General features: G+C 46.7%; 1 protein-coding gene across 4 annotated transcripts in view; it reads left to right on the forward strand.

Annotated features, from left to right (window-relative positions):
• The window catches only part of WBP1L (WW domain binding protein 1 like), a 60,584-nt gene extending 39,056 nt beyond the window's left edge, over positions 1-21,528 (forward strand). For 3 of the 4 annotated variants that reach the window (XM_074875187.1, XM_074875188.1, XM_074875190.1), the window contains exons 2-4: positions 6,629-6,731; positions 17,611-17,772; positions 19,197-21,528. In XM_074875187.1, the coding sequence (XP_074731288.1) occupies positions 6,629-6,731; positions 17,611-17,772; positions 19,197-19,936 (1,005 nt within the window). In that variant the 3' untranslated portion in view covers positions 19,937-21,528. The remainder of the gene's footprint in view (positions 1-6,628; positions 6,732-17,610; positions 17,773-19,196) is intronic. The other variant, XM_074875189.1, reaches the window with a different exon arrangement.
• Positions 21,529-26,266: the final 4,738 nt, after the last annotated feature.

Genomic DNA, 26,266 nt, shown 5'->3' on the forward strand with positions numbered 1-26,266 from the left:
GCTTCAGTGCATGCTTAGCCGGGTGGGCGTCAGTCCTGAGCTGCCCTGGTGATCCAGGGTTCTGCCGGTCTTTGCTGCAATCCCACCTACTGTTCTTCTCTGAAAGGATCTAATGATTTTTTTTTTATTTAAGATGAATTTTGATTAGGAACTGAGGGGCAGTTGGCAAACCAGGAATTGTAGTAAACCCTATGGCAAGACTTACATTCCAGCCTAATATTTTCAGTAGCAATTTTAATTAACTACCACTTGAGTCTCTTATCTGAAAAGAGATGCTCATTTTCTTTGGTAGCTTTGTGTTTGCATTCTCATGAACTATTGCTATTGGGCTTGGCTAACCAACACTAGTGATAGTCTGATACGTGAGTAAAAGCCAAGTGGTAACTCATAGTTGGTATCAAGTACAGTTTTTTTCTTCCTCTTGGTTGTTTCTAACATATTTAAGATAATGACCATCACTTCCATTCTGTTACTCTGGGTGCTTAAAGAATATATATGGTTCAAATACTGATTGCAAGTTACTCAGAAAACATATTTTTAATAACATTTTTCTGAAGATTGCGTCACTTTCTTAAATCTATCCTGCTTTGTTGTTATGGGTGTGGCTGGGTACTGAAAGGAAGGGACTGCTGCCTGTGAGTAATGAGATTAGTGAAATAACTAGGTCAGGAATTTTTTTTTTTAATTATTAAATAGATGCTTATTACCAAAGTCCCCTATGAGAGCTGTGAAACCAGAAGGTCTGGAGCGGTCACAGGTTGAGCCTGAGTCCTGCTAAAACCAGTAGCATCTTGCCCTCCAGCGGATGCCGGTTTGGCAGTCTTCCTTCAGCCTGCTGCTGGGCTTTTCACTGTGTCCCACTGTTTGTACGCCTGTTATTCAGTTCCTTACTCACCCCTGTCATTCCGTTATTAATCCCCATCTCTTCCAGTTCAAATAGTAATTTGCTGTGTAGTGCCTTGACAAATGCGGTACTGAAGTTTGGAGAGAATAGAAAATTAGAGCAGGTCTAAAAAACTGGCTATCCTAGAAGACAGGAGTGGCATATAACTGGCTGTCAGTAAATGCAAGTCACATTTTGAAGTGTTTTCCAGGGTGTTTGCCGTATTACCAAGGTTAGGATGAATAGATACTCTGGCAGGTTGAATGACACAGAGGCCATATAAATGCAAGGTGCTCATATTTAGAGTAATGGAGGCCAGATTTATGTGGAAAGAGGAGACAGAGCAAAAAGCTAAAATGGTTATTAGATCTCCGTGATATCAGCCACTGCTGGTTTTGGTTACCTGGTTAATGCCAGCTAAGGAGTCATCTTTTGTAAGTGGTTCACTGCCAACTATGCACTTCTGAGCGTGGGCTGTGGTGTTTGTTGCTGCAGTTGCACATATTAATTTTCAGCTTGGAAAATAGCCACAGTCTGGAATTTGCTCATCTCCGTCTTTCTTCCTTTTGACATAGCAACAATGTTCCCAGGTTAACTACTGATTGTGGAGAGTAGAAAAGTGTGCAGTGTCTTGATCCTTTTATTGTAATGGTACTCCGCTGTCAATCAGTTCTTATTTCTCTCCGTTTCCTACACTGGCTTCAGATGCAATAAATCCTAGCAGATTTACAGGTATTAAACCCAACCATTTAGTACTGAAAACCTTTACAAAAGTAGGATAAGGAGGCCTGATTTCATCCTTTCGTGCATAGTAGTGCAGTTCAGGCAACGTACAGACCTCCATGAATGCCTCCTGTCTTGATCATGCCCCAGGTTTTGACCTTTAATTTGTCACGTAGACCTCCAGTAAAGGTCCAGTACTAAACTGAAAGGTGGAGAAAATAGTTGGCTTTTTTCCCTGGCACTGAGTTAATGTTTGCTGTAGCTTCAGATGTGACAACATATGGCGCTGCCTTGAGTTCTCTTATACCTACCACTGCTGGATATTTTAAGGATTATTTGTAAAAGCACTTGACAGCAAAAGTGTGCTACTGTCAGAGTTGCCAGCATGGTTGTGGGTTTGTCACAAATGCCAAGCATCAACAAGAAAATAAGTTTTAAAAAAAAAAATCTTTTATTCAAAGTTGCTTTATAAAGTTTGACAAGTGAAAACTAATCCAGAACACCATATCTAAAATACGAAGAGACTCTCCAAACACACCAAGATGAGGTCTTCCCAACTCAACCAGTTTAATGAGAAAAAGCCTGCACCAGATTTAGCAAATGGCCTCTGTTGGACTGGATGGGGAGAGAACACAGACTCCAGGACTGCAGTGCCTTCTCCTGAGAGCTCCTGGCTTTGGAGTGTGCCTCAGGGATCCAGTGATTCCAGTTTCTCAGATCTGCATCAGCTTTTAGGATGATACTAAGGAAACAATGATGCACATGCAGCCTACAGTACCTGCTGCTTTACAGGACAAAGCCAATCCCTTGAAATTAGCTGGAAGTCTCTTAGGGTTTGCAGGTGGGAGATAATGGATGGCATGTTCAGGCTTTTTAGTTGTGAAACAGGAGTATTCTTCTCTAATGGAGTTGAATGTTCTTTCAGAACAGACCCATGTAGATGATGCTTAGTAATCCTGTCTGGGGTAGCCTGAACAAAGGCTTCTGGAGGAGGATGTGCTTGCCTGGGCAACAAGAAAACAAGACTGTCATTTAGCAGGGAAGCCTGCACTGGAATGTGATAGCCACTGGCTACTGATGAGGGAAGTGCTTTTGAAAAGAAACCTTCCTCCTCCCTTGTTTTCATAAGACTACCTAAAAAACCCAAAAACCCCTCTGCAGTAGTTTGGTAGAATCTTCATGCTGGTAAGAATGATTAAAAACTATCATTGCAAGTGCTACTTGCAGTGGAAACTAGAAACAAAAGCAGGTCACTAAAATGTGAGTGCTCCAACTTTGTTTCTATGAGATTTTTTTTTCCCCCATATATAATTTTCTTACCTATAAAACCACTCTTTCAGTCCTGTGCCTTGTCCATGCCTGTTGGTGTGAAAGAGGAAATAGTGTGCTTTCATAGCACAAGCACTTGTGATATTGTTTCCAGGAGACATTTAGATTATAGATAACTATATTGCTGATATGTCTGAAGTAGTTACAGTTTGGCAGCATATGACACAAAGAATGAATGGGAAGAGGAATTAGAAATAATACAACACTGATGGTATGCGAAGTGCAGGCTGGGATTTAATTAGAAATTGAAGGCTGATCGAAATGCTTGGTGGTACGCGGAAGTTTCCTAACAAAAAATGTCCTGATCTTTGTCATGGCCTGTAGAGATGGCAGTGCATAACCTTTTTCTTGGCTTGCAAAACAGTGCAAGAAACTGTACGGTGGCTCAGCTTTTCACAGAAATGAGTCGTGACTTAAGTGGGGAGAGGAAAGGAGACTGAAACACTCGATCCAAGGGAGACACCTGTAACATGTCACAAAACAATGTTCTCCTTGTAGTGGAATCTTTGCCTAGTAGACCTTTTCTGAATATTTGTTGCCTTTATGTTTTATCTCTTTCCCTGTGCTGGGTTGAGTAACCTAGCGTTGGAGGTAGCCGTGCTATGAAGCAGGGGTCGGGCCATGTGACCTGCTGGGATCCTTTCCAAACTAAACTATTCCTTGATTCTGTGAAACTGTTTGGAAGCAAGGGTGACAGTTCTGGGTCTGACACGTGGCACCAAGTCTGACGGCTCCATGTTCCCAGAAAGCCATTGGTGGCCAGGCTGGCAAAGGGCTGCAGAAAGGCTCCAAGAGGAGCTGCTTGGACTTTGAGGAGCATGGCTAGTGGCCAGAACTGCAAGGACTTTAAAACCCAGGGCTTTCTGAACTGTGGGAGCTGAAAGCCAACTGCGGGACTATTCAAAGGTACACCTTTGAATACACATTAGCAAGGAAGATGATTTCTCTTGGTAAGTGTGTAAAGAAGCTCTGGACAGTAAGATTTAAACTCTACTTTAGATGGGAAAGCAGGGTGTTGCTTGAGACTTGATCTCCAAAAGCAAGTAGGAGCAACCTGCAGAATACCAACCTACCTGCTGAGGATCTTCTGTTCAACATGTACACCCATCCCCTCATAGACCTCCTTGCCAGTTGGGCTAACAAGAAGCAACCCTGCACGTAAGCATATGGCGTTGTGGAGAGGTAATTTCAAATATAATAAGGTTGTCAAGAGGGTGTCAGGAAGTTCAAATAGAAGTATAATGGAATGAAAGTCTTTGAAAACAGGACTGCTGCAAGTTCTTAAGTGGGGAAAAATATAGTGATGTTGAAGCTGTTATAGGTTGCTGCTGCCAAAAGACAGTGATGTGTGTTCCTTACTGCTGTTCTTTGAAGCAGACAACACTGAATGGAACAAATTTTTGGGGAGTAAACACAGGTGGTCAAAGACAGATCAGTGTTGGGATGCAGAGGAGTTCCTGAAATCGCCCTGTGGGACTATTTCACCAGCTCCATGTGATTCATTTACTGGTTCAATAGGTCACATTGATCCTCATGTGTCACAACTGCGGACCCCAGCCGGTCACTTTCTGGCTTGTGCATTATCAACAGGATTGCAATTTTGCAATGGGATCTTAATTTCTCAATTCTGTTGATGAGAGAGCCAAAATCTATGCTGTTTGTCAATTATATTAACTCTTCAAGGCCAACAAAAATGAGGAAAAGTGTAAATAAACTAGTAAGAACAAATAAGAGAACAGATGTGTCCTGTTTCTAGTTCTTTTGCTGACTAAAATTACAATTTTTGGTATGAATAGCTTGCCTGAAGCAGAAAATACTGTGCTAGCTCAATAGTGTCTCCTAAAAGTTGCTATGAGCTGCTGCAGTTAGAGATGGAAACACCTCCTTACCCTACAGGAAAATGTTGTGTCTACTGTTGGCACGCAGCATCTCAAGACAAGAATATAAAATGTTTGCCTTTAGCTACCTGTAGTAAAGCAGTTGGACTGGTCCATCCAGCAAAATGTTCTACTCTACATGGGAAAAGGAGGCAGGAACCCCCCCAGCCTGTTGCCTCTGTGGATGAGTTTTAAGGAGATGGCCCGTTGGTGCTTTTTAGGGCCTGTTGTGGAAATCATGATACCAGTGGAAGGAGGGGGAGCAGTATATCACATGCTGAGTTGTGTGTACTGAATTCTGCCCTCACATGATCAAAAACCCTTTCAAAAGTTGGTGGGACTTCTTAGGAGAAAAATGCAGTGTGGGATCTTTTCTGTTGAACCATAGGTGGTAGGAGGTTGTTCTGCTTTTAGAAGTTATAGTGCTGCTGTAGTATGGGTGCTCGGGTGAGGGCCCAGTCTTGGGGAGATGCAGCTCTGACTGGGATGCTGCGTGGTGGGGGAGTGCTGGTGCTCCCCCAGATCCCCAAATAGACTGACTCTCCTTAAGAACTTAGGGCAGGACTCTTCTGCATTGAGACTGCTGCCTTGCATCACTTGTTCAGTGAGCTGGTCTGTCATTTGAAATGGACTTTGTATTTTGCGCATATGGTGACTCCATAGAGGCTGGTGAGAAGTGTGGCTGTGGTGCGCTCAGATAAAATAGAGGAACAGTGCAGTTCAGCAGGTGTTGGGATCCACTGATGTACATTCCTGTAGCCTGCTGGCTGGGTTTGCTGTTTTTAGCTGGTTGGGTTTTGTCGGGCTTTTCTGTTTGGTTTTTTGTTTGTTTTTGAAAGGTGGTACTTATAAATCGAATTCTTTCAACACATCTTTCAGTAAAAACCTCCCCTCATTTTCTTTGCCTTATAATAAATTTTAAGTGAAAGAAAGTGAAAATTTTAGACTATAACAGGTTTGTTTGTAACCAATGTTTTTTGAGATCTGTTTGTTTCTTAAGAAACTGTGTAGTGTCTTCTAACTTCCACGTTGCCCCTGAGCCTATTAGAGGACGTACAAACCACGGCCTGTAAAATGCTTGTTTTCCTGTGTTTTGTACTTCCCCCGCCCTCCCATGTTTTCAGAGTAGTAGGAAAGTGCAGACTTTTGTGAAGTGATGCACCATGTCAGGGACTGAGATCTTGCACTGTAGTCCTTTTCCATCTTGAGTGTCCTGAGGACCTGCTGGGTGATACTGTACAGCTGATTTGGCTCTGCTCCTGGACTACTTCACTATTTCAGGAAGAAGTTTTGCAGGAATGCTGATCTTATGTAAAGCATATGGCTAATTATGAAGGAATCATTTTAGATTGGAATCTCGCAAGAACATACTGTAATTATCATTTAGATCTAAATGAATCCAAGCAGTCTTCTCTCAAATTATAATGTTCTGTTTATGAATGCGTTTCCTCCACTTGGCATTTAGCCTCAGTAATGCAGCAATATTGTGTAAAATGTGGAACAAATGACATCTCTCTCTTAAGAGAATGTCTGACTCCTAAACCGTGATAACTTTTAATGGAAAAGGAAAGGGATGATGAGAAGGCAGTGCAGACTAGATGATAAAGCACTGTAACTCATGAGTTTGGAGATACGGGGTTTTCTTCCTTCATGGTTTTTGGTGATCCTCAGCTGTTTTTTAACCTCTTTATGTATTTTAGAGTTTCCCAAGACCGTAACTTGTGACTTTTCAAATGCTTGCAGATCGTTGAGTAAAAGATTACATTTACAGAAGATACTGACAAAGCATCTTAAAAGTGTGTCTGTTTAATTTTAGGACAAGGAAACCTGCATGGGTGTCAACAATCAAAGTTACATATGTGAAACGGGCCACTGTTGTGGACAATCCCAGTGTTGCAACTACTACTATGAACTCTGGTGTAAGTCCTTCCATTTTGTATGGCTTCCCTTCCTAATCTGCATGGCTCTCATACCATACTACAGGTCTGGCTTGTGTCCCATGGGATTTTGTATTCAGCCCTCGTTATGCATTGCCATCGCATTTCACTGCAACACAAACCGGAGTGGACCTGATACGGCAAGGGAAATAGGGTTGTTTCAATGGGCATTGGCTGCTTTTTGATGAGTAATGGGTCGTCTTGCCACGTTCATGACTGGAGATTTGTTGTTTGGTCTTCTCACTGATTTGGGCAATACTGAGGGTACTCAAAATAGCATTGTATACGAGTGAGGAAACCACGCTTGAGGGAGAAATGCCGATGCGCACAACACTAGAGTTTGACACACTCAAACAGAGAATTAATTCAGTATCTTTCATCTTATTGTTTTAGTTCTTTGCAAGAATGACAGTTTAAATCTAATCTATCTTTTTAAAGCTGTGCTTTCAAGGAGCAGGGCCAGGACGTTCATTCCTTTCAGGACGCATTGTGTTTGGAGCACAGCTCTTTGGGTGGAGAGGGTCTTGGGCAGATCTTGTGGGCTGGCAGTGGCTGAATACTGTGTACTGTGAGGAACGTACATTGCCCATTGCAACCCCTCTTATCTCCTCTTTCCCAAAATCTGGGATTTGGAACTACCCAGGTTTCTAGTGAGTGGTTGAGTGACTATATTTGCTAAGTCCCTTTAGACAGCAGCACGTAGGTCAAAGCAGGTCAGCAAAACTCTGATAGAGATATGTGGAAAATAGGAAGTTGAAAGGATAGGAAGATAAGAAATGCTGAATTTTTAAGGGCAAACTTTTAGAGTTGTGCCGATCTGATGGTGTCTTCCTTTCTTGAGGAGGAGCACAAAGGGTCGAACGTTTTGACATGCTGTTGTACTGCCAGGAGCCTAGGCTGAGAAGACATCTGCGCTCCTAGAATTTGGAAATGTGGAACTCTGAACATTGTATCCCCGTGGTAGAAACTGGAGAAACGTTCTTACCACACCCAGTGGTATCTTGTAGCCTTTATGCAACTGTGTTATCTACTTAATTCCTCTGCTGTGCCCAGTTTCACTTTCTCAAAGTAGTGCCTGTGTGGAAATGTATTATAAGTACAAAGACTGTCACTTAACCTGGATCCAAGGTCAGGAGTAGCTGACACTTCATCCTTTAGTCTGGAAACACGCTTTTATTTTTCAAATTAACCAGAGAAGCATGGAGGATGTGGCTGTAAACTATACAGAACTCTTTCAGATTCTTTCAAGACACACTGTGCATCAGACTGTAGTGGCTGGCTGTGTTGATACTAATGGCAGGATTTGAATGTACTGCAGACTTTTTACAGCAGCTTTATCTTCAGAAGTTTCCAAACAGTTCAAGAAACAGTTCAGGGCTGGGGGAGGGCAGCTCCAGGGACCCTAGCAGGCTGAGAAAGAGGCATGAATACATGGCTGCCTTGGACTGCCTGGTTCAGATTGTAGCACAGGCAGGACGGATGGCTGGAATTTGTTTGGACTATATGGGGGTGCATGGACAAAGCAGAGTGGGGAAGGTCAGACCCAGTTTTGGATTTGTGTGGGTGGACATGTAGAGGAAGATGCATGTATGTAAGGGTTTACAGACTCTCTGGCAAGCAGGATCTAAATTGAGCAACAACATGGAGTACAGCTGCACACTGCAGCTTATTTCATAGTCGCCATGTTTCTCCCATGGACATCTTAAGAGAGGCTTAATTGACTTGCATACAAACAATACAGTCTGAACAATAGCCCCCTGCCATTTTAATGGAATTATTTTTACTTTAACTATCTTTGCGCTCTCAGTATGGCGCAGACTTTTGTACTTGGCAGTGCCTGGCTGCATCATGAGAGTTCTTGGAAGATAAAACCAGATTTTGTTAGAAGGAGGCAGAATATTTCAGGCTGCTTTATAGGGCAGGCACATAGGTCACGCTGAGATCATGGAATAAACATATTAGTGGCACGCACTGCTGGATGGTTCCTTGGTAGGAATGGGTTTCTGTGTTGACATTCAGATTCCTTCTGCATTGCAGAGAGCATCATATACCACACTGAGGTGAGGGGAATAATGCAAACTTAAGACCTATTCTTCTAGGCTTTCTGCAAATTCAGGCAAACGTCCAACATTGATTTAAAATTGATTAGTGTTTTCAAAGCTTGCTTTGCCATTAGGAGTGCTAGAAAAAAGTTTCTGGGATGAGGGTGTAGTGGGGGAGGCACAGGGGAAGCATGTCCTTTAAATGAAAACTCATATTCTAGAGCTTGCGACCACAGCTGCAGAACTTATGTGCTGCTCCAGGAGTTGCTGAGTATCTTTGGTAGGTTCGTGTGGTGAGGCACTCTTAAGACCTTCAAGGTGAATAGCAGTGATATTTTATGTAAATAGTCTTAATATGAGCAGTGAATTGGTGGTGTGGAGAGCAATGGCTCTACATGCTTGGGAATAGATTAGCTTTTTAAAAGTTAATAATAAATTTTGGTTAATGAACAGTTAACTTAGCAGCACCTTTTAAGTATGGCTTCATGGTTGTTCTGTGTTTTGATTTGAACCTGTGGATGCATGTACTGAAATAGTTTTTGAGAAGTTTCTGCTCCTCTTGACCTTCTCAGACCACTAGTGCTTTTGTGTGCCTGAAAACAGACCTCTTGCTAGTCCTGTTGAATTAAATCCTGGATTTATTTACCACCACAGCTTTGTGGGGAAAAGAAGCAGAGGAGGGTGGCATTTGAAATGGAAAAGAAAACTAGTCTGTCTTTGGACATGCCTTCTGAAATGTGATCCTGTCTTGTGGCCACTTGGAGTTTTTCCCATAAAAAGAATCTTTTTCCCCGTTTAGGAATTTGTGGGAAGTTTCTCTTTGAAAATGTCTGATCTCAATATTTCTAGACAGCAAGTAGGGTTGCAGTAATTATAATCCAGTCCTTGAAGGTAGTGGAATAGGATGCAAAATCAAGGTATTATTTTGTTAAGGGGTGGAGTGGAGGAATGGAGAACGTGATATGCCAAGCAGGTGGACAGCCTGTGTTTAAAATTAGATAACAGCCTAGTTTGGATTCCCCACCCATCTCTTATTTAAAAAAAAAATAGTGCCTTGTTGCCAAATAATAAAACTATATCCAGATTTATATAGGTCTAATAGCTATGTAAAAGTCTAATTAGTTCTTAGCTCAAGCTTGCTAGCCGGTAACGTGGGGAAAAAAAGTGCAGTTATGTCTCTTCATTTTCTTGGAATAGAATCATAAAAAGTAAGAGAGAAGAAGGAGCTTTAGTGTTGCATTTCCTCACATAGGGAAAGGTGTGTGTTTGGATGGTGGTTGAGCTGGTTCAACATTTTAGCCTAACAATTTCTGTGGGCTTTGCAGAGAGCTCACAGTCCCTAAGGAGGAGATTGTGGTCTTGGGAGAATGGCAGCAGCCACTGGATTTTGCTTACTAACAGTTCTTACTCAGGTCTGTTATGAAGTGATGGTGATTTGCTGAAGTTTTCCAGTGTTGGCCTTTGTCCAGGCCTGATAAGTGTCTTATTGCTTCAGTGTTCCAAAATACCACGTTTCAAAATACAGGAGAGAAGGTAATCACAGAATTCAGTTCCTGCATTTTGCAAGTTAAGAATTAAGGCTCAGCTATTCTGGAGTTTCCTGAGTTTAAGTGTATAATGTAAACTGAAAACCAAATCCAGATCTCTTGACATCTGTCCTTGTGTCTCTCCTTGCCTATTGAGGACCAGCATGAAATTAGGTGATTCCAGAGGCCCTGAACACAGCAAGCAAAGCTGTAGGAAGTGTTTTGCATGGTGTGGTTGGAAGAATAGTAGGCCATGCTTCAGGAATTGTGGAGCATGGAAACAGGCAGCTGGTCACTGCGCGCAGAAGATCTCTGTTGTAGGATTTCAAAGTTAGGGCTTAGCTGGTCTTGGGTCACTTAGGCACTGTACAACAAACCAGCATTGGTGATGAGTGAGTATTCAGATGTTGGATATGCCTATTTTGCTTTGTTTTGGCTGCTTTAGCAGTGATACTGAGCCCCTCTGTTTCTGAAAGAAAAAAAAAAGAAAAAAGATCTTGACTGTTTGGGCGCTAGTGGAAGGGTTGTACAGGAAAAAATGTTCTGTTTGCAGGCAGCACAGTTGATGTTTTTGCTGATTTTGAACATTTTGCTCATCTCTGCACGCTTCCCCTTGGAATCTCTAGACAGATCTTTTCCCCAAAAAGCATGCTGCCAGAAAATTTTGGCAAGGATACGGTTAGTTGCTAAAACTAAAGCAACTGCTGTACCACGTACGTGTTCCAGGTCAGCTTTATAATAGGAATTTATTTCCAAGACTTTGCTGCAGTCTCCAAAACCCTCAGTCAAACAACTCGTCAGTCCTGTGTTTTCTTCCTCACCCTGTGTTATCTTATCCTTCAGTATAACCGCATGCCTTTTCAGAGAGGGATTTGCCCTGTTCCTTGCCTTTCACCCAGCCTCCTACATGGTTGTACCTGCTTTCTCTTTCCTAGGTGTATCAAACTTCACCTTTGGCTGCTGTTACTCCTTAGCTGGTACTTCAGAGATAACCCTCCCATGACAAAGCCTAGTTGAAAATACAGGGCAAACAAAACAGATGTCACAACCATGCAGAAATTCATGATAAATAGGGTCACCAAGGGAGTTATTTTCTGATTTCCTTGTACTTTTTGTAGCCTAATCCAGACAACAAAATCATCTTTATGCTTGTTTTGGTGTGACTCGTAAAATTCACAAATCCAGAGAAGGCAAGCTGTCCTGCATAGTCTGACTGTGCAGATACTGACTTTTGTCCCATGTGGCCTGCTCCCACCTGCTCTGCGTTAAACAGCAAGGAAAGGGAAGAGAGCTTGCTGGTGCTCTTTCACCCTCTGCCTTCTGTACCTCCAATCCAGCTCCTCACCAGATATCCAGATCTGTTGGTGCAGACTGTTTCCCAGGTCTTGTTCCCGGATGTTCTGGACATGGTCTCAGCTGGATGTTCCCCTCTGATCTAGGTTAGACCACTGTTCAACATACACTTTACCAGCATAGATGTCTTGGGAGGGGTAAGTCAGCTGGAATTGACTACAAACATGTCTGCTGGAGGACAGGAGCAATTGCTCCCTCCCCAGGAGAGAGGCATAAAAACAGTGTCTGCAGATTTACCGCCTCAAGTTGACTGCTGTTGCAAGATAAGCAAAGGATTTTTCTGAAACGTGTCTTTTTCCATCTTATCTCATGGCAGTGGGTGTACCATGTATACTGGATGCTATTCTGAAAACTAGAAACCAGCTGCAGTTAACATCTATCTCCTTTTGTCTGTTACCAGTCTGGGAGCAAGCAAGCAGGAGTTGGAGATGTTGCCTTCAGCTTTTTTGTTTTGCTATTGTACTGTACAAATATTTAGTAACTTTTTCCTGCAGTGTGGTCAGGCTGGGACTGCAGTTACACTGATTTAAAATGACATAAAACTGTCACTGAAAGTCACAGTCTTTCTCTTGCTGCTGTTGTGTTTGGCAGATGAGTTTCAACCTGCTCTGGTTCCCTCAAACCAGTTCAAACCACAGTTGCGCACAACTTTGTGCTGGCACAAGAAGAAGTGGAGGAGGCAGCAGGAGGTATGGAAGAGACAGACAGGAGAAGACCACGTCATTCAGCAACTTCTTTTTTTCCTTCTTAAAATGTTCATAGGCCTATGGCCTGGATCCTTCATCTGACATTCTTGAGCAGCAGCGTTGACTCGTACAGGCTCATGTCTGAAGTGGCAGGAGACGATGCGATCTCTGCGCCAAGGACACTATTAAACCCAAGTGCATCCGAGTTGTGGTACCAATTAAATCTCTCTCTTATTTTTGATGATAGGGTTGGCCCTGTGAAAGACTTTTTTCTCCAGCCATGGCTGACTGTGAGGCCACCATTTGGGACATAACTTTTTCGTCAATGAAATTGTCCCACTTCTCCTTCTGTTCAGAACCAGCTCTCATGGAGCCAAAGTTATTACCCAGATGCTTGTCAGGCAGACACAAAAACACTTTGCAGTATGTTTTGGCTTGCTTTTAGGGGACTTCCTGCCAACAGAGCAATGGCATTTGCCCAAGTTTACCATGAACTTGAGGGCAGATTTCTCTGTTCCTACCCTTGGAACGCTCCAGAAAACGTTTTCCATTTTGCACAGGATAAAAGGAGCTTCCCTCTATGGGAATGCTGATGGCAACGTCCCAGACAGCAAATACAGTACAGCATCAGACTGAACACTGCTCCCCCCTTTTTCATGAGGAGGGGAATGCTCTGGGTTTTTTTTATTCTTAATTATTCTTAACTTTGAGCAAAACTATGGTCAGTGTCCCAGAAAAGTTTTTCTTGAAGATTTAAGCCTGTCATGTTCTTTCACAGCTGGTAGAAGACATCTCTGGTGTGTGACCATGTGATGGGGCTCCCTTTCCCAAGGACACTGTAAACATATTAGCCTTCTCTTTCTTTGGTATTTCCTCTGCTTGCGAGAGATGGCTTTCATGGGAGCTAATTCTGTTCCCGGGTCTTTCTGCAGCTCCTGTTCTGACTCTCTGAGCTTGCCGCTCATGTAGACCTTACATCTCTGAGCCTGACTGATGCTGGCTAAGAGGTTGGTGGTACTTTTTTATTTTTATGAAAGGTTTTGAAGTCTGTCAGGGAAATCTCTTGACAAAACTCAGCTCCTTGGCTGTGTCTGATTCAACCTTTGGTTACATCATTATCCACCTGTTTGCATCACCAGTGAATTTGACAGAAAATACAGCAGTGTTTCTCAGGACCCAGCCTTTCTTGGACTGGAGAGTGTTTCAGCTTCTGACTCTTCCATAAACCAAGAGCAAACATGAAATTGCCTTCAAGTCCGATGATCCCCTGGTGCATGTTTAGCTGCAAACTGGTGCATCGCTTCTGTCGATACTGTCCACCAGCGGTTGTTTTTTCAGAGACCCTGTTTGCTCTCTGCCTGTCATGTTGCCCTCAGGTTGCCACGAGCTTTTGTTCCCTGTGGTCACTGCCGGGTTGTCAGTGGGAAACAGTCTCTCTCAAATCAGACATTTAATGGCAAACTTGACTCAGGATGCCCGGTGTCTCCCAATCTTTTCTCCTTTTTCAGTGACTGCAGCAGTAGCTCAGCACAATGCAGCTGAAAACCAGCTTGTGTCCATTTGGGAAGGAGGTGCGTGTTGAAGAACGTAGGGAAGGCTTTTGGGGATGGGGAAGACTTTTGGGAACAGTGAAGGCAACTAGAAGCCCAGTTTTACTTGGCTTTTAGAGGCCTTTTAATGCCAAACTTCTGTTGCCTTTGCACATCTCACCCATTTTCAGCACGAGGCAGAGCTGGTGCTTGCTTTTGCCGTGAACGAGGTGTTAGCATGTACCGCTACTGTGCTCAGCCTCCACGTTTCCTGATCATGTAGTGTTGTCTTTGGGTGAATTTGAAATTCCCTTCCTTCCCCTCCTGCCAGAGGAGCCGCTGGGTGCATGGGCCAGTGCTCTGCTTGGCTTATCTCCCTGCTGCTGGTTTGAAGCCAAGCATCACCAGGTGTACAAATGCACAGCTCAGCCCTGGACATCTTCTCTGTTCGCTCCATACTTTTAGACATAATATTTACAATTGCACTTGGCGTTGTATGCATAGCTTTATTCCAAATAAAGGACTGTACTATATATTTGCTAGGCTTTAAAGTTTTTCTGTTCTGCAGCCAAATTTGCAGTTGTGCCCAGACTTCTGACTAGGGCATGTTGTAGAGCCTTTTATGGAGGCCCTGGACTCCCAGTGCCATGCTGGGCTTGCAACCAGAGCTGCATCCGATCTTTCAGCGCTAGTGCCCCGGCTCAAGCAACAACCAAGGAGGCCCTCGTATGCCTCAGCACCTATGGGTGTCCCATTCTATTGCTTCCTGTGCACTGGGGGGAGGCTTTTGGCCCTGCGGTGCAGATGTGCTGTTGTGTGACAAGGTGGGGCCATTAAGGAGGATGCCAGAAGCCAGGCCAGCAAATGGCTGTGGTGGGCACACGCTGCTGACCTCCCGTGATCATCTGGGCAAGAACTTGGGCTCATGCTGAGTCAGGGGTTGAGTAATTCCTAGAAGCTTGAGGAATTGTCAGCGGTTAATGAAACCAGGCAATAACGTGGTATTAGTGGGTTCTTTTTCTGGAAATTCCCATGAAAAACAACAGATCTCATCCACTTGTGGTTGCGAGTATGCAATAGACCCTTTGCATGAGAATGGAGGTGTTGTTCCTGGCACTGTGGCCAGATTGCAATGCAGTAAATTATGGTCTGTTTACTTAAAATGCCACCTGTGGTTTCAGTAGGATCCAACATTAATTTATTATCCTAAACTGTTATATGTTGTTACTGCCTGTTGTTTACAGAGCTGCTGCATGTCTTCCCAGGAATGGCTGAGCTTACTTTGACCCCTACTCTGAGCTTGTGCATCGGTTTGTCTGCAAAGCACTTTGGGATTTCTTTGGAATGGGTAGAGAAGTTTTCTAAAGAATACTTTTTTTAATCTTCTGGATGCAGGCTTGGGTGGGAGCAGTTATTCCCTGCAGAAAAATTCGGCTGCTACAGCTGAAATTGCTTAACAGTGGCAGTTCTCCAGGACATCTTAACTAACTGAGTGCTGCTTGCTACCATTCCATCTAGAGTTCTTGGGAAGGGACATGATCAAATGTGTTAAAAAGCATCTGTTTTCATAACTGTAGAGCTAAAATCCCTGGATAGCTGGGTGTAATTTTCCATTGTTTTTGAACACATGATCATGGAGTGCCCTTCAAAAATAAGGAGTACTTAGAAGATGAACTGCAGGCCTGCTTCAGTGCTGTGCCAATGACCTGGTCTTGATGAGTGTGTTCTTGCTTCCTCAGCAAGCAAGAGCCAAGGGACCTTCTCTTAGCAAGAAATGAAGTGTATTGGTGGGAGTCTTCAAACTGCAAGAGAGTGTGTATTGCGTTTGCATGGCAAGGTTCTGGTAGTGGCGGGGGGGTACAGGGGTGGTTGCAAATGACTGGTTTTAGAGGGAAGGGTGGACGAGATTCTTTTAGTATATATAAAAAGGCTTATTTAGAAGCAGGAGGGTGTTTAGAGGGTAGTGGACACTTTCTCAGCTTGGTTTGAAGGAAGTGCAGAGGGCATCTCTAGTGCTTTGTCCTTTGCTTCTCTGGAGCAAAGATCACAGTCTTCTCTCTGCCCTTTGTGGTACAGCTGAGCCGGCTGGCTAGAAAAGCTTCCTAGGAACCCTGATTTCCAGCCAAGCAAAAAAAAAACCCAAAACAGAGCATGTAACACCTTCATTTGATAGCAGGTTTTGATAAGTTTGGGCATAAGGCAAAATCCAGTCCATTAGGGAAATTGGTTGCGCAAGCCAAGAGAGAGATTTCAGTTTGCTGTGCCAGAATACATGAAGAATTTGGGTTACGACACAGGGAGGTGAAAGTCCCTGCTCAAAATGCTCGGAGGCACGATACGGCATATCCAGTTCACCTACAAACAGCCCAATGCAGGGCTCTGAGATGGGTGATATGGGTCGACTGCACTTTGCCCTGAGCCAGAGCAATACTCCATCTCATTCTTCAAATTCCTAAACTGTTCACCTTTCCCCACCCAGCTCTTAGCAGAGAAGACATCGCTAACTCAGCAGGGGATGCTGAAAACATCAAGGTATTGTAGAGGCGAGACTAGAGGTTTTTACTGGGGAGAAAAAACCAGTTTTTTCTCACGGGGCAGAATGGCCTTGCTAAAAATGGGCTGTAGCACTAGGAGTCTTCATTTTGTCTGTTTGGGAATAATGAAGAGTGACAGAAAAGTCTTAACCAAAAGAAAAACAGTGTTGTGATCTCTGCTGAGGAATGTTTGCCGGGCCTACATGTTTCTAAAGGGGGAGCTCTCCTGGTATCCTTAGCTGCAAAAACTGAGTTTAAAAAAGATCGAGATTACAGACACCTCTGAGGCAGGTAAAGCTGTGGGCTGTAGTTGCAGGAGGCAAAAGCCTAATCTGGAGTGAATGTTGTAGCTCTTTGAAGTGTGTCTTTGAAACATTTTTCTAGTGCATGCAAACATGAAGTGGGGTTCGCAGAAAGGGGGAATTATTCTACGTGTTGGAGGGAGTGGAGAAAATTCAGGAAGTGTTCTTTTAAAATTCCCTTTTAAGGAACAGTGTACATATGACAGTGCACAGAAACGAGCCGTGACCACAGCTGGAGCAGAAATTAGGTTTCTTGAGGATTCAGAGTGGGGGGCTAGTTTAATTTAATTTTGGATAATTTAAGACACTGAATACAAAAATAAGTTTTAAAAATATTTTGAGACATTTATGTAAAAGGAATATGTTTTTGTTAAACATAACAATGAAGGATTTGGGCTGGAAATTAAAGAGCAGTGCAAACAAAAGCAAAACATAGTGCTTGGGGTTTTCTCTTCTTCTGTGGTCAATCTGCAGAGTGTCTTTTGTGTCTTGATTGTTATTTTCAAACCAAAGTGTCTGTGGGAGACAAGTTCAATGCTATTCACAGCTCTGCTCATATTTTTGGCTAGAAGAAATGATATCCAAGGGGTGGGAGCAATGGTGGTGGGGAGCTTAGCCTTGTCTCCATGTTTCGTTCTCTTCCAGAGGTGTACTTATCGAACATACTCCACACTGTACCAAACTGCACAGAGTTACCTGATTCTGTCAAGGCTGCCAGAGTAGCAGTCACGCACACTGTGTTGAAGCCTCCTGGTGCAACGCATCTATCTGTCTTTAGAGCAGTGCAGGGTTCAGATCCAGGCTTTTCTTCTCCATTGCCTGCATGGGATTTCCTGGGTTTGGATGTGGCTCTTGTGCTGTGAATAACACTTGCTCTCCCCCGCTGCAGGGTTTTGGCTGGTGTGGACCATCATCATCATCCTCAGCTGCTGTTGTGTTTGCCATCACCGACGCACCAAGCATCGTCTCCAAGCCCAGCAGCGGCAACATGAGATCAACCTGATCGCTTACCGGGAAGCCCATAACTATTCAGCCCTGCCATTTTATTTCCGTATGTGTATCTCACCTTTTTTCCTGGGGGTCATGGGGTGCAGGGCAGCAGCGAGCTTCCTGTGTTGGGTGGAAGCGGGGAGCAGTGCTTGGGCTTCGCAAGAGGTGGTGGGCAGCTTTGCTGCCTGACCTTGGCTTGTAGAGAGGGGGTGGCATATTCCAGCTGCTGGATGCATTTGAGCCCCCTTGAGTCGAACCACACCAGCTACAGCACCTCATACCCACCCTTAGCGCTGTGAGTGCGGCGATCCCTGCGTGTTCTTCTGGGAGGGGTCTTAAAATATCTCATTCAGGACTTTATGGATGCTCCTCCTTTCCAGCCTGCACTTGCTGCTGGTGGGACTGAGATGTGGGAAGTGGCTTCACGAAATTCAGTCACACGGGCTGGGTGGAAGTAGTGCCTCAGCAGGGACTGTGCTGGTTCCCACTCTGTGCCACGGTTCCCAGACCATGCTGCTGGTGAGCAGCCCTAGGACTTGGCACAAAGGAGCTGTTGCCCACGGCTCAGGGAAAGTACAATCGCTTTGTGCTCCCCTTCATGCCCTGCTACACTGTGCTAGAACAGCAAGTCTTGGCCTTTTGACTGGAGGTACCACAACTGAGTTTCCTGTAATGGACTGTTGAATTGCATGTATGAACTTGCTTCTCTTGTTAAACTCTTGCAGCCACCTCAGAAATAATCCCCAGCAGCCTGTTCCTCCCTAGCCCCGGGGATACGCAATCGCACATGGAAAACTGCAGTGCTATCTTTAAATGTTTGCAGTATTTAAGTCCACTCTGTCTATATAGACTATTCTGTTGCCTCTTAAGAAATAAACAAGATCTTTCATAGATTCAAGAGGCTCTAAGTACAACAAACCAAACTCTCTTGCCAGTACTGCCAATTTATTCTGACCACATCAGAAAAACTGAATCCAGCACTAAAACAACCACCAAAAGCCAGGATCCTAAGTTCCTTGTAACTGCTCGTCTCCTCGTATTTGCACAAAGCTTTGTGAGATGAAATCTTTGCTCTTGAAAGTGGAAACCCAGCTGAGAAGCCAGTGTTGGAGACAGCTGGCGAGTTATCTTCCAGCTTGTTCCCTCCAGCCAACGCAGGCCATCCCGTGGGATGGTTTATGGGGCTGTATTGGGGTACAGGGTTGGGGGGAGGTTTGCCTGGTAGCCCTAAGTGTAGACTAGAGAGCCAGGAGATCAGGCTGCTGTTCCCAACTGTGTCCATCTCCTCCTGTAACGGTGCCCTCCTGTGCCATAACTGCTGCTTCTCATTTGGGCCAAGCTTCAGCACCCCTTGTAAAGCCCATTGAGCTGTTCGGTGGGAAGGTGCTGGTAGATGACAAATGACATACCAACGTGTATTAATGACTTGTTTCCTAAGATAAGCTGTTCGTGAAATAACTTCTCCTCCTTGCCTCCCCCTTTTAGGGTTTTTGCCAAATTATTTACTACCTCCCTATGAGGAAGTGGTGAACCGACCGCCGACCCCCCCGCCACCCTATAGTGCCTTACATCAGCAGTGCGTCCCAGCAGGCAGCAGTAGCACAATCCCGGACACACCAAGAAACCTGCAGCCAGCACAGAGCAGCTCAGCAGCACCCAGCGGCAATAACAGCAGTACTGACAACACCGGATCCCCCGGCCTCGGGGACCCCGAGCCCTCCACCACCGCGCTGGTCGAGCGAGCAGTTGCCAAAATGCAAAGCGTCGAGCCCAGCGGTACCAGCACGGGAGCCGAACTAGTGGAGAGGGCCGGTCCCGAGAAGGATACGGAGTGCAAGGAGGAACTGCTGAAAGGTTACAGCTCTGAGAGCTTGGAGCAGAGCAGCGCCATTCCCGACGCGAAGGACAAGACGCCGGGCAGGCAGCGCCGTTTCACTGGTGACTCGGGCATCGAAGTCTGCGTATGTAACCGGGGCCATCACGACGATGACCTCAAGGAGTTCGACGGGCTCATTGATGATGCTCTGGACGGGCCCCTGGACTTCTGCGACAGCTGCAGCGGCCGCCCCCACGGGGACGAGGAGGAAGGGCTTTTTAGTGCTGCGGAAGAGCAGCACCGCGAACACAGCCACCACCACCTGCCCCGGCAGCCGGTGTGTGTACTCTTGAACACAATAAATGAGCAGGACTCTCCAAACTCTTGTACCAATAACTCCCCCAGCTAAGGTGGCAGAGTGGAAGGGAGAATCGGGGGAAAAAAACAAAGAAATAAAAGTGGAATAAGAGGATTAAAACTTTAACAGGAGGAAAAGGTGATACAACCTTCTTCTTTTAGTTTATTTTTCTTTCTCCCCCTCCAATATAATTCGGGGATTAGTCCTCGAAGGCCCGGCTTGCGGGGGACGGGTCACTCTGGGTTTCGTTAATCGTGTCCGTCCTGCTCTGTGGGGCAGGGACTGATGTTTCTCAATGAGACCTTCTAACAAATGGAATTTTCCCAATGGTGATTTTGGTGATGGTTACTATGAGTTTGTTGGTTTTAGTTTTTTGAAACACTGCTTTATCTCACAATCAGTAAAGCTCAGCAAATCTCACCCTGGGAGGATGCAAAATCACCGTAAGGCTTCAACCTCTAGGTGTCTTCCCAGAAGCAAGCAGCTTCTGACAGTGCCGGCAGTCAGTAGCCCAAGAGTTCTGGTTTGATATAGTGCTCTTGAGGCATTGGGGATTTCTTTTAATTTTAGTCTTTTTTTTGGTGTTAAATTTTCCTGAAGCTGATGAATGCCTGAACACATCAGCCCTATAATCTCTGGTGCTTCAGTGTTTAAGACAGCAGGTAGGAAGTTTCCCACTTGAAGCTGGTGACTGAAGGACCAGTTTCTTCCAGGAGTGTTAGGCTACCGTAAGCAGTTTGAAAAGTAAAGGTTTGCAGATATTTGCCTTTATATGTCATTTTTAAAGACAAGTCTATTCCTTCAATGCCTCCAAGAGCACAGTTAGAAGTAGAATCCAGGCAGCTGGGCTGCCTTCCAAGTACTGTGGTCTCCGAATGACCTTTTCCCGGTGTGCTGCAAAAGGGCTTGGCTTTATTTTTTTTCCTTTTTTTGTGCACCCCAAGAGCAGCACACTTGAGTTAAGATGACAAAAACAGAACAGGGCTCTCTTTGGCCAGCGTGCCTTCAAGCTTCAGCGATGCATGTTGAACAAATGGAGACGAGAGCTCCGTCCGTTGCGAAGGGATGACTTACCATGTAGATGTGGAAGACCTGTGCAGTATTTTTTTTTTTTTTGATCCAAAAGTTTGGTGCGATTCTAATGTTGACCACTTAAAAGAAATGAATGTCTGTTTTTTCTTTTTCTTTTTTTTTTTTTTAAAATGGTGGCAACTGGCTACTGTATAATGTCTGTGAGCGTGTGTGTGTGACTGCAATCCATGCATGCGAGTCCTACTGGTAATATGAAAGCCTGCTGTAAGACTGCAAGAAAAATTACTGTAGCTTTGCTTTAATAAACGGTAGAGATTTTGTTAGTAACAACCTGAAGGAAAAAAAAAAAACAACCAAACACAAAGAGCTGAAACTAACATTCCCTAGAGTGCTCATGTGGAAGAGAGCACAGTTCAGACTATGTATCTTGTTCTCTTGTTCTCAGAGTTTCTCCCCATCCCTTTTATAATTATGGTCGTTCAGATCATTACTGTTACGGGGGGAAAAAAAAAATTGAAAACTGAACTCAGACATATTCAGATTTGATTGATTGAAAACCAAAATCAGTTTTAAATAAGGTGGAAACCAAAATATAATGCATTTTCTGATAACTTGCCTGTGTGTAGTGTATCATTTTCTGAGTTAAGAATAAGATTTGTCTTTAGTTTGTGGTTTTGTTCTGGTTTTTTATCTGGAGGTATGTAGCACTGTGCTGGATACAGATGGCAGAGCAAGACAAGTGGTGCTTATTTCAGTATTTTACCCACATGTTTGAGGAGAGCATTTTTACCTTACAAGGTTTAGGACAATCTCACTCCTTTGCCCGTCACAGTCTTTCTTCTCCATCAGAACAGCTGATGAAGACGGCTCTTCAGTTTGTGTCTTAGGGCGCTCTTAAGAATGAAGGACTTTGATTTGGATTCAGGAGACCTTGTTCCTGGATGCCTGGAGTGTGAGTGGTGACAGAGAGGCTGTGCGTGCCCCAGAGCCGGGCTGGCTCGCTGTGCACTGCGGCCATCTGGGGACTGGTCACTTCCAACTGTGTTCACCGACCACAGTTCTCTTTTGAGAAGAGAATTAAAGATTCCCAGTGCCACCCCTAGGAATTCTGTACATATTGGCACCTGATGTTGTTCCTCGCACCACAGAGGAAGCTGAAAAAGCACATCAGTCCTTGTGGAGTGGGGTGGTACTGTGTAAATCCTGGGAACGGCCCCGTGCCAGTGGGAGAGCCTTTGCCAACATTTCTGTTGGCGTAAGACACAAATCTCTGTATTTGCTTTCCTGCCATCCCACTAAGGGTGAGGGAACCCCCTACTTCTCTGGACAGAGAGTGAGTACCAGTAAGCCAAGCTGATGTTTCTAATCTTAAGAAGTCAGGAAGAAGCAGTGATGTGCCTGCTCTGTGACTTCTGGAGGTTTTTCAGGCTTTTCAAGACTGTAAAGAAACAAACAGGGCACAAACCATGCTCCTAAACTCACATGGGCCTGAGGAGGAGCAGGACTATTGGTGTGGCTGTCGGTGTTTCAGGCTTTTAGACCTGGACCAGGGGCAGCTGCTGTGGGGAGGAGGAGTGGTGCAGGGTGGGACAGGTTCCTTGGAGATGTCCTGGCTGGTGCCTCTTCAGGGAAAAAAACACAGGGAGGCAGAGGACTCCCAAAGCTCCAGCTTTGGAGCTTTAGAAAGGTGCTTGATCCTCACATGTATTCCTCTGTAGAAAGCCAGCAAGGCCCAAGCAGAGCTCTTCCCCGAATGCACGCTGTGGGTGTGAAATGCTGGTGGTGTGAGGACACGGCCCCGTGTGCATCTCTAACACCGGAGCACCAAACCCCACCCTGCCAGCTCTAAGGGGCGAGCGTGTTCTGGCAGTCGTGAATACGTCGTTTCAAAACGGAGTTGCAAACAGCAGCACAACTGAGAGCAAATTAGTGTCAATCCACTGCTCAGTGTTTTTCTTTACAATGTGCTATAAGCGTTGATGCCAATAATACTTGAAGTCTGTTTTTCTTAGAGCCCGTGGCAGTGCAGTGCTGCTTACGCGGCATATTTTCGGCCACGGAAATTGGCTCCAAGGGAAGGACCCGGTGGGCGTCCTGGCAGGCCTGGGGTGTGCTGCCTGGGGACAGGCACCGCAGAGCACGTGCGGTAGCTCAGTGAGAGGGTCCCCTGGGCACAACGGGGGCTCCTGGGACCGGTGGGTACTGCAGCATCGCCTCGGTGTTCCCGAGGGACTCTGCTCCGACAGTGCAAACTCCCACTCTGGGAACACCCGTGTGATTTTCCTGCAGCACACTGTCGTGTGTTTGTACAACCCAGTAGATGGGTGTTGGCTGAAGATGAAGGAGGAGGAGGGAATCGCGTGTCTTGGTACTTGCTGGCAACCTGCTCTCAGAGCTTGTACCCGCCTAACTCGAGGCTAAGGAAAGCTGAGGCGCAGTTAAGCTGCTGCGTTACATGTAGTCATCAAAAACTTCCTGGGGCAGGAAATCTGAGCAAACCTCCAGGACCGAAGCAAAACCAGCAGGCTCTGAGGAAAGCATGAGGCTGTGCTGCCGGACGATGGGAGCTTGGGGCTCCCTGGGTGCCCCTCGGCATTCGGGGACGTGCGTCACGGCGAGAGCCTGGGCCGTGCTCGCTTCCTGCCCAGCACAGCCTGGTCTCCCACAGCCAAATATCCTCTTCTCCTCTGCACGTCCTGGCTGGGCTCGTCCCACGGTGACCCGCTCCCAGCGGGGCTTGGCAGGGAGCCGGGACACGGTCCCACTCCGGTGAATAAACTCCACTTGCCTCTCCCCGAAGCCTACTGCCTCCCAGCCCTCGCTCACCCTCCCTGTGCAACACATCCTGGGGTCGATTCCCACCCCCCCTCCCTTTTTTTTTTAAATTCTTTTGTTTATATAGGAAAAGCCTGGACCGGGGCGCGGGGGCAGTCCGGCAGCCCCCCAGCTGGAGGCAAGCCCCACAGCATCCCACAGCGGGTAGCCTGGGAAGGCCGGGATGAGTTGCCTGCCTTTGTCAGAGCTGGTTCCCCCCTCCCCTGCAGCACAGATCTGCTGTTATCAGATGGGACCGGTGCCCGCACCGGGGCCTGTGGCGGCAGTGGTGCAAATGCTGCAGTCTCTCTGACGGGGCGGGGGGGTCACAGGCTGCCGGGTTGTTTCTTGATTTGTTTTCGGCCGATGAACAGCTGTGTCCCGAGGTTTGTGCTTACTCAGCTCGCCTGGCGCCATGCCTGCTGCAGAGCCCCCAGGTATTTTGAGCGTTGCCTGCTCCTCCTGTGCTGGCCGTGGCTCCCCAGCACAGCCCAGGGCTGCCCTGGGCCTGGCGTGAAGTGAAGCCCCTCAACCTTGGAGGTCTCCTGAGCTGAGCCCCTTAGTGCAGCTGGGTCAGCCAAGTGCCGTAGAGGTGGCTGTGCCCGCTGAAATGAGTTTGTATGATGGAAAGGCCCAGGTTTGCTCTGCCTGGTGCCCTTGGGTCCCACCTCGATGAGCTGTGCCCCTGCTTCATGGAGTTCCCAGGGTACAGTGTGGGAACAGACATGAATAAACACGCTTCATCCTTTCCACCATCACTGATTTCTCCCTTGCAGACCCCTCCACCACAGGGAGACAGAGCCCCCCCGAGCTCCCCTCCAAGCCCTTCGGCCCCACTCCCTCCTCTCCTGATTCCCCCCGTGCAAAGACCCCAAGAGGCCACAGAGGGAGGACAGGGACCTAATGTGGCCCAAGCTGTTACGGCAGCAGGATTATTTCAGCAGCAAAAGCCTTGGTGTTCCCAGTGGCTGCCCGTGTTCAGCCAGCCAAAACCTGGTGGTAGATGCCAAGGTCCCCCTGGCTCTCCCATGGGCATGGCCGTCTCATCCCCCCACTTTTTGTGTCACTAGGCTGCCCAGTGCCAGGTCTGAAGGCAAAGGGCTTGGTCCGAGATGGTGGATTTGCATGTCTTGGGTCTCGGAGGACCCCAGCGTTTGTAGGGGGCTCAGGGGATGGGAGGAGGAAGGGGGCTGCTGCTGTGGGTTGGCTCTGGTGCTGACCCCCCCTGCCAGCAGCCCAGGTGAAGCTGTCTGGTGGGGTCAGGGGTTTGGGCGCAGCGGCATGGCCCTGGAGCAGCTGTCAGGACATAAATACCAGCCGCATGATTCAGCAGCGTCTCTGCCCGTTCCCAGAGCGGGGAGCAGCCATGCCGGCGGCTGTTTACCAGCTCACGAGGTGCTGGGCAGCTGGTGCTGGGTACTGAACCCCCATGGTGGCATCTTCTCCCAGTTGGCTGGTTGGGAGGCAGTGGGCTGGGGCAGGGGGCAAGACGTGTCGCGGTGGGGCTGGGCTCAGCGTGACGGTGTTTGCAGCACATGGCTGGTCTCCAGGCCCAGGAACAGCATATGCCAGCCCTGGCGAACAGGGAAACCCAGCTGGAGTGCGAGCTTTGTGCGAGCGTCTGTGACCGGAGGCATTCTTTGGTTTAGAAACATCCCCGGTCCCAAAGTCCCCATTTCCACCTCGAGGTACACACTGGCCTCGAGAACTTGCTGTGAGTGCACAGACCTTGCTGCAAGCCCCTTGGCCATGGCAACGTGTGTGCAAGGTGCAGGCCCCATGCTGACTCTGGGAAGGAGAAAATCCCTTCCCTTACCAAGAGCAAATGCAGTGCCTTGGCAAAGGGGCACAAAGGTGCTGGAGGTCCTGGAGGCATCAGGTTGCTGTGGTTACTGGTGACTGCAGGAGGCTGGAGAGGAGCCTCCCTGCTGGCACATGCTGCCAGGGACAGGATCTGGGGCAGGGGAAGGACCAGGCTGATATGAAGGTGCCAGTCCCTGGGGAAGCCCAGAACATCATGTTTAGCCAAGTTTTCCCCAAACCTGCTCTGAGCCAAGTCCCCCTTCACCCACCCAGCTTTGGCCTGTACTGGCAGAGGTGGAGGGATCAGAAACCCATTTACAGCCCTGGTGTGATGGAATTGGGCAGGGGAGCAGGAAAGAGTGTGAAGCTCAGCCCTTACAAGTCAGCAGAGACTCCATGCAGCAGCAGCAGCAGCAGGGCTGGGCTCCTGCTGCACTCCCCTCTGCCCCACTCCTGGTGGGTCAGCTGCACAAATCACCCTGATGATGGCCCCAGGGGCAGGCATGTGCACAGTGGTTCTTCTGCCAGCCCCTCCCTGCCACCCTGAGCCATCACAAGAGTGGACTGGGAGGAGGGAAGATGGTCCCGGCACTGTGCCAGGCTGCAAACGCCTCACCATGGTCCCTGTGCCGTGCTGCTGGCTGACGGGACCAGAGGCCGAGCGATGAGGAGGTTGGATGAAAGTGAAGTGCTGGCAGTTTGAAAGAAAATGTACACTTTGACACACAGAGT

The sequence above is a fragment of the Strix uralensis genome, chromosome 7, assembly GCF_047716275.1.
Source record: "Strix uralensis isolate ZFMK-TIS-50842 chromosome 7, bStrUra1, whole genome shotgun sequence".
NCBI classification, from domain to species: Eukaryota; Metazoa; Chordata; class Aves; order Strigiformes; family Strigidae; genus Strix; species Strix uralensis.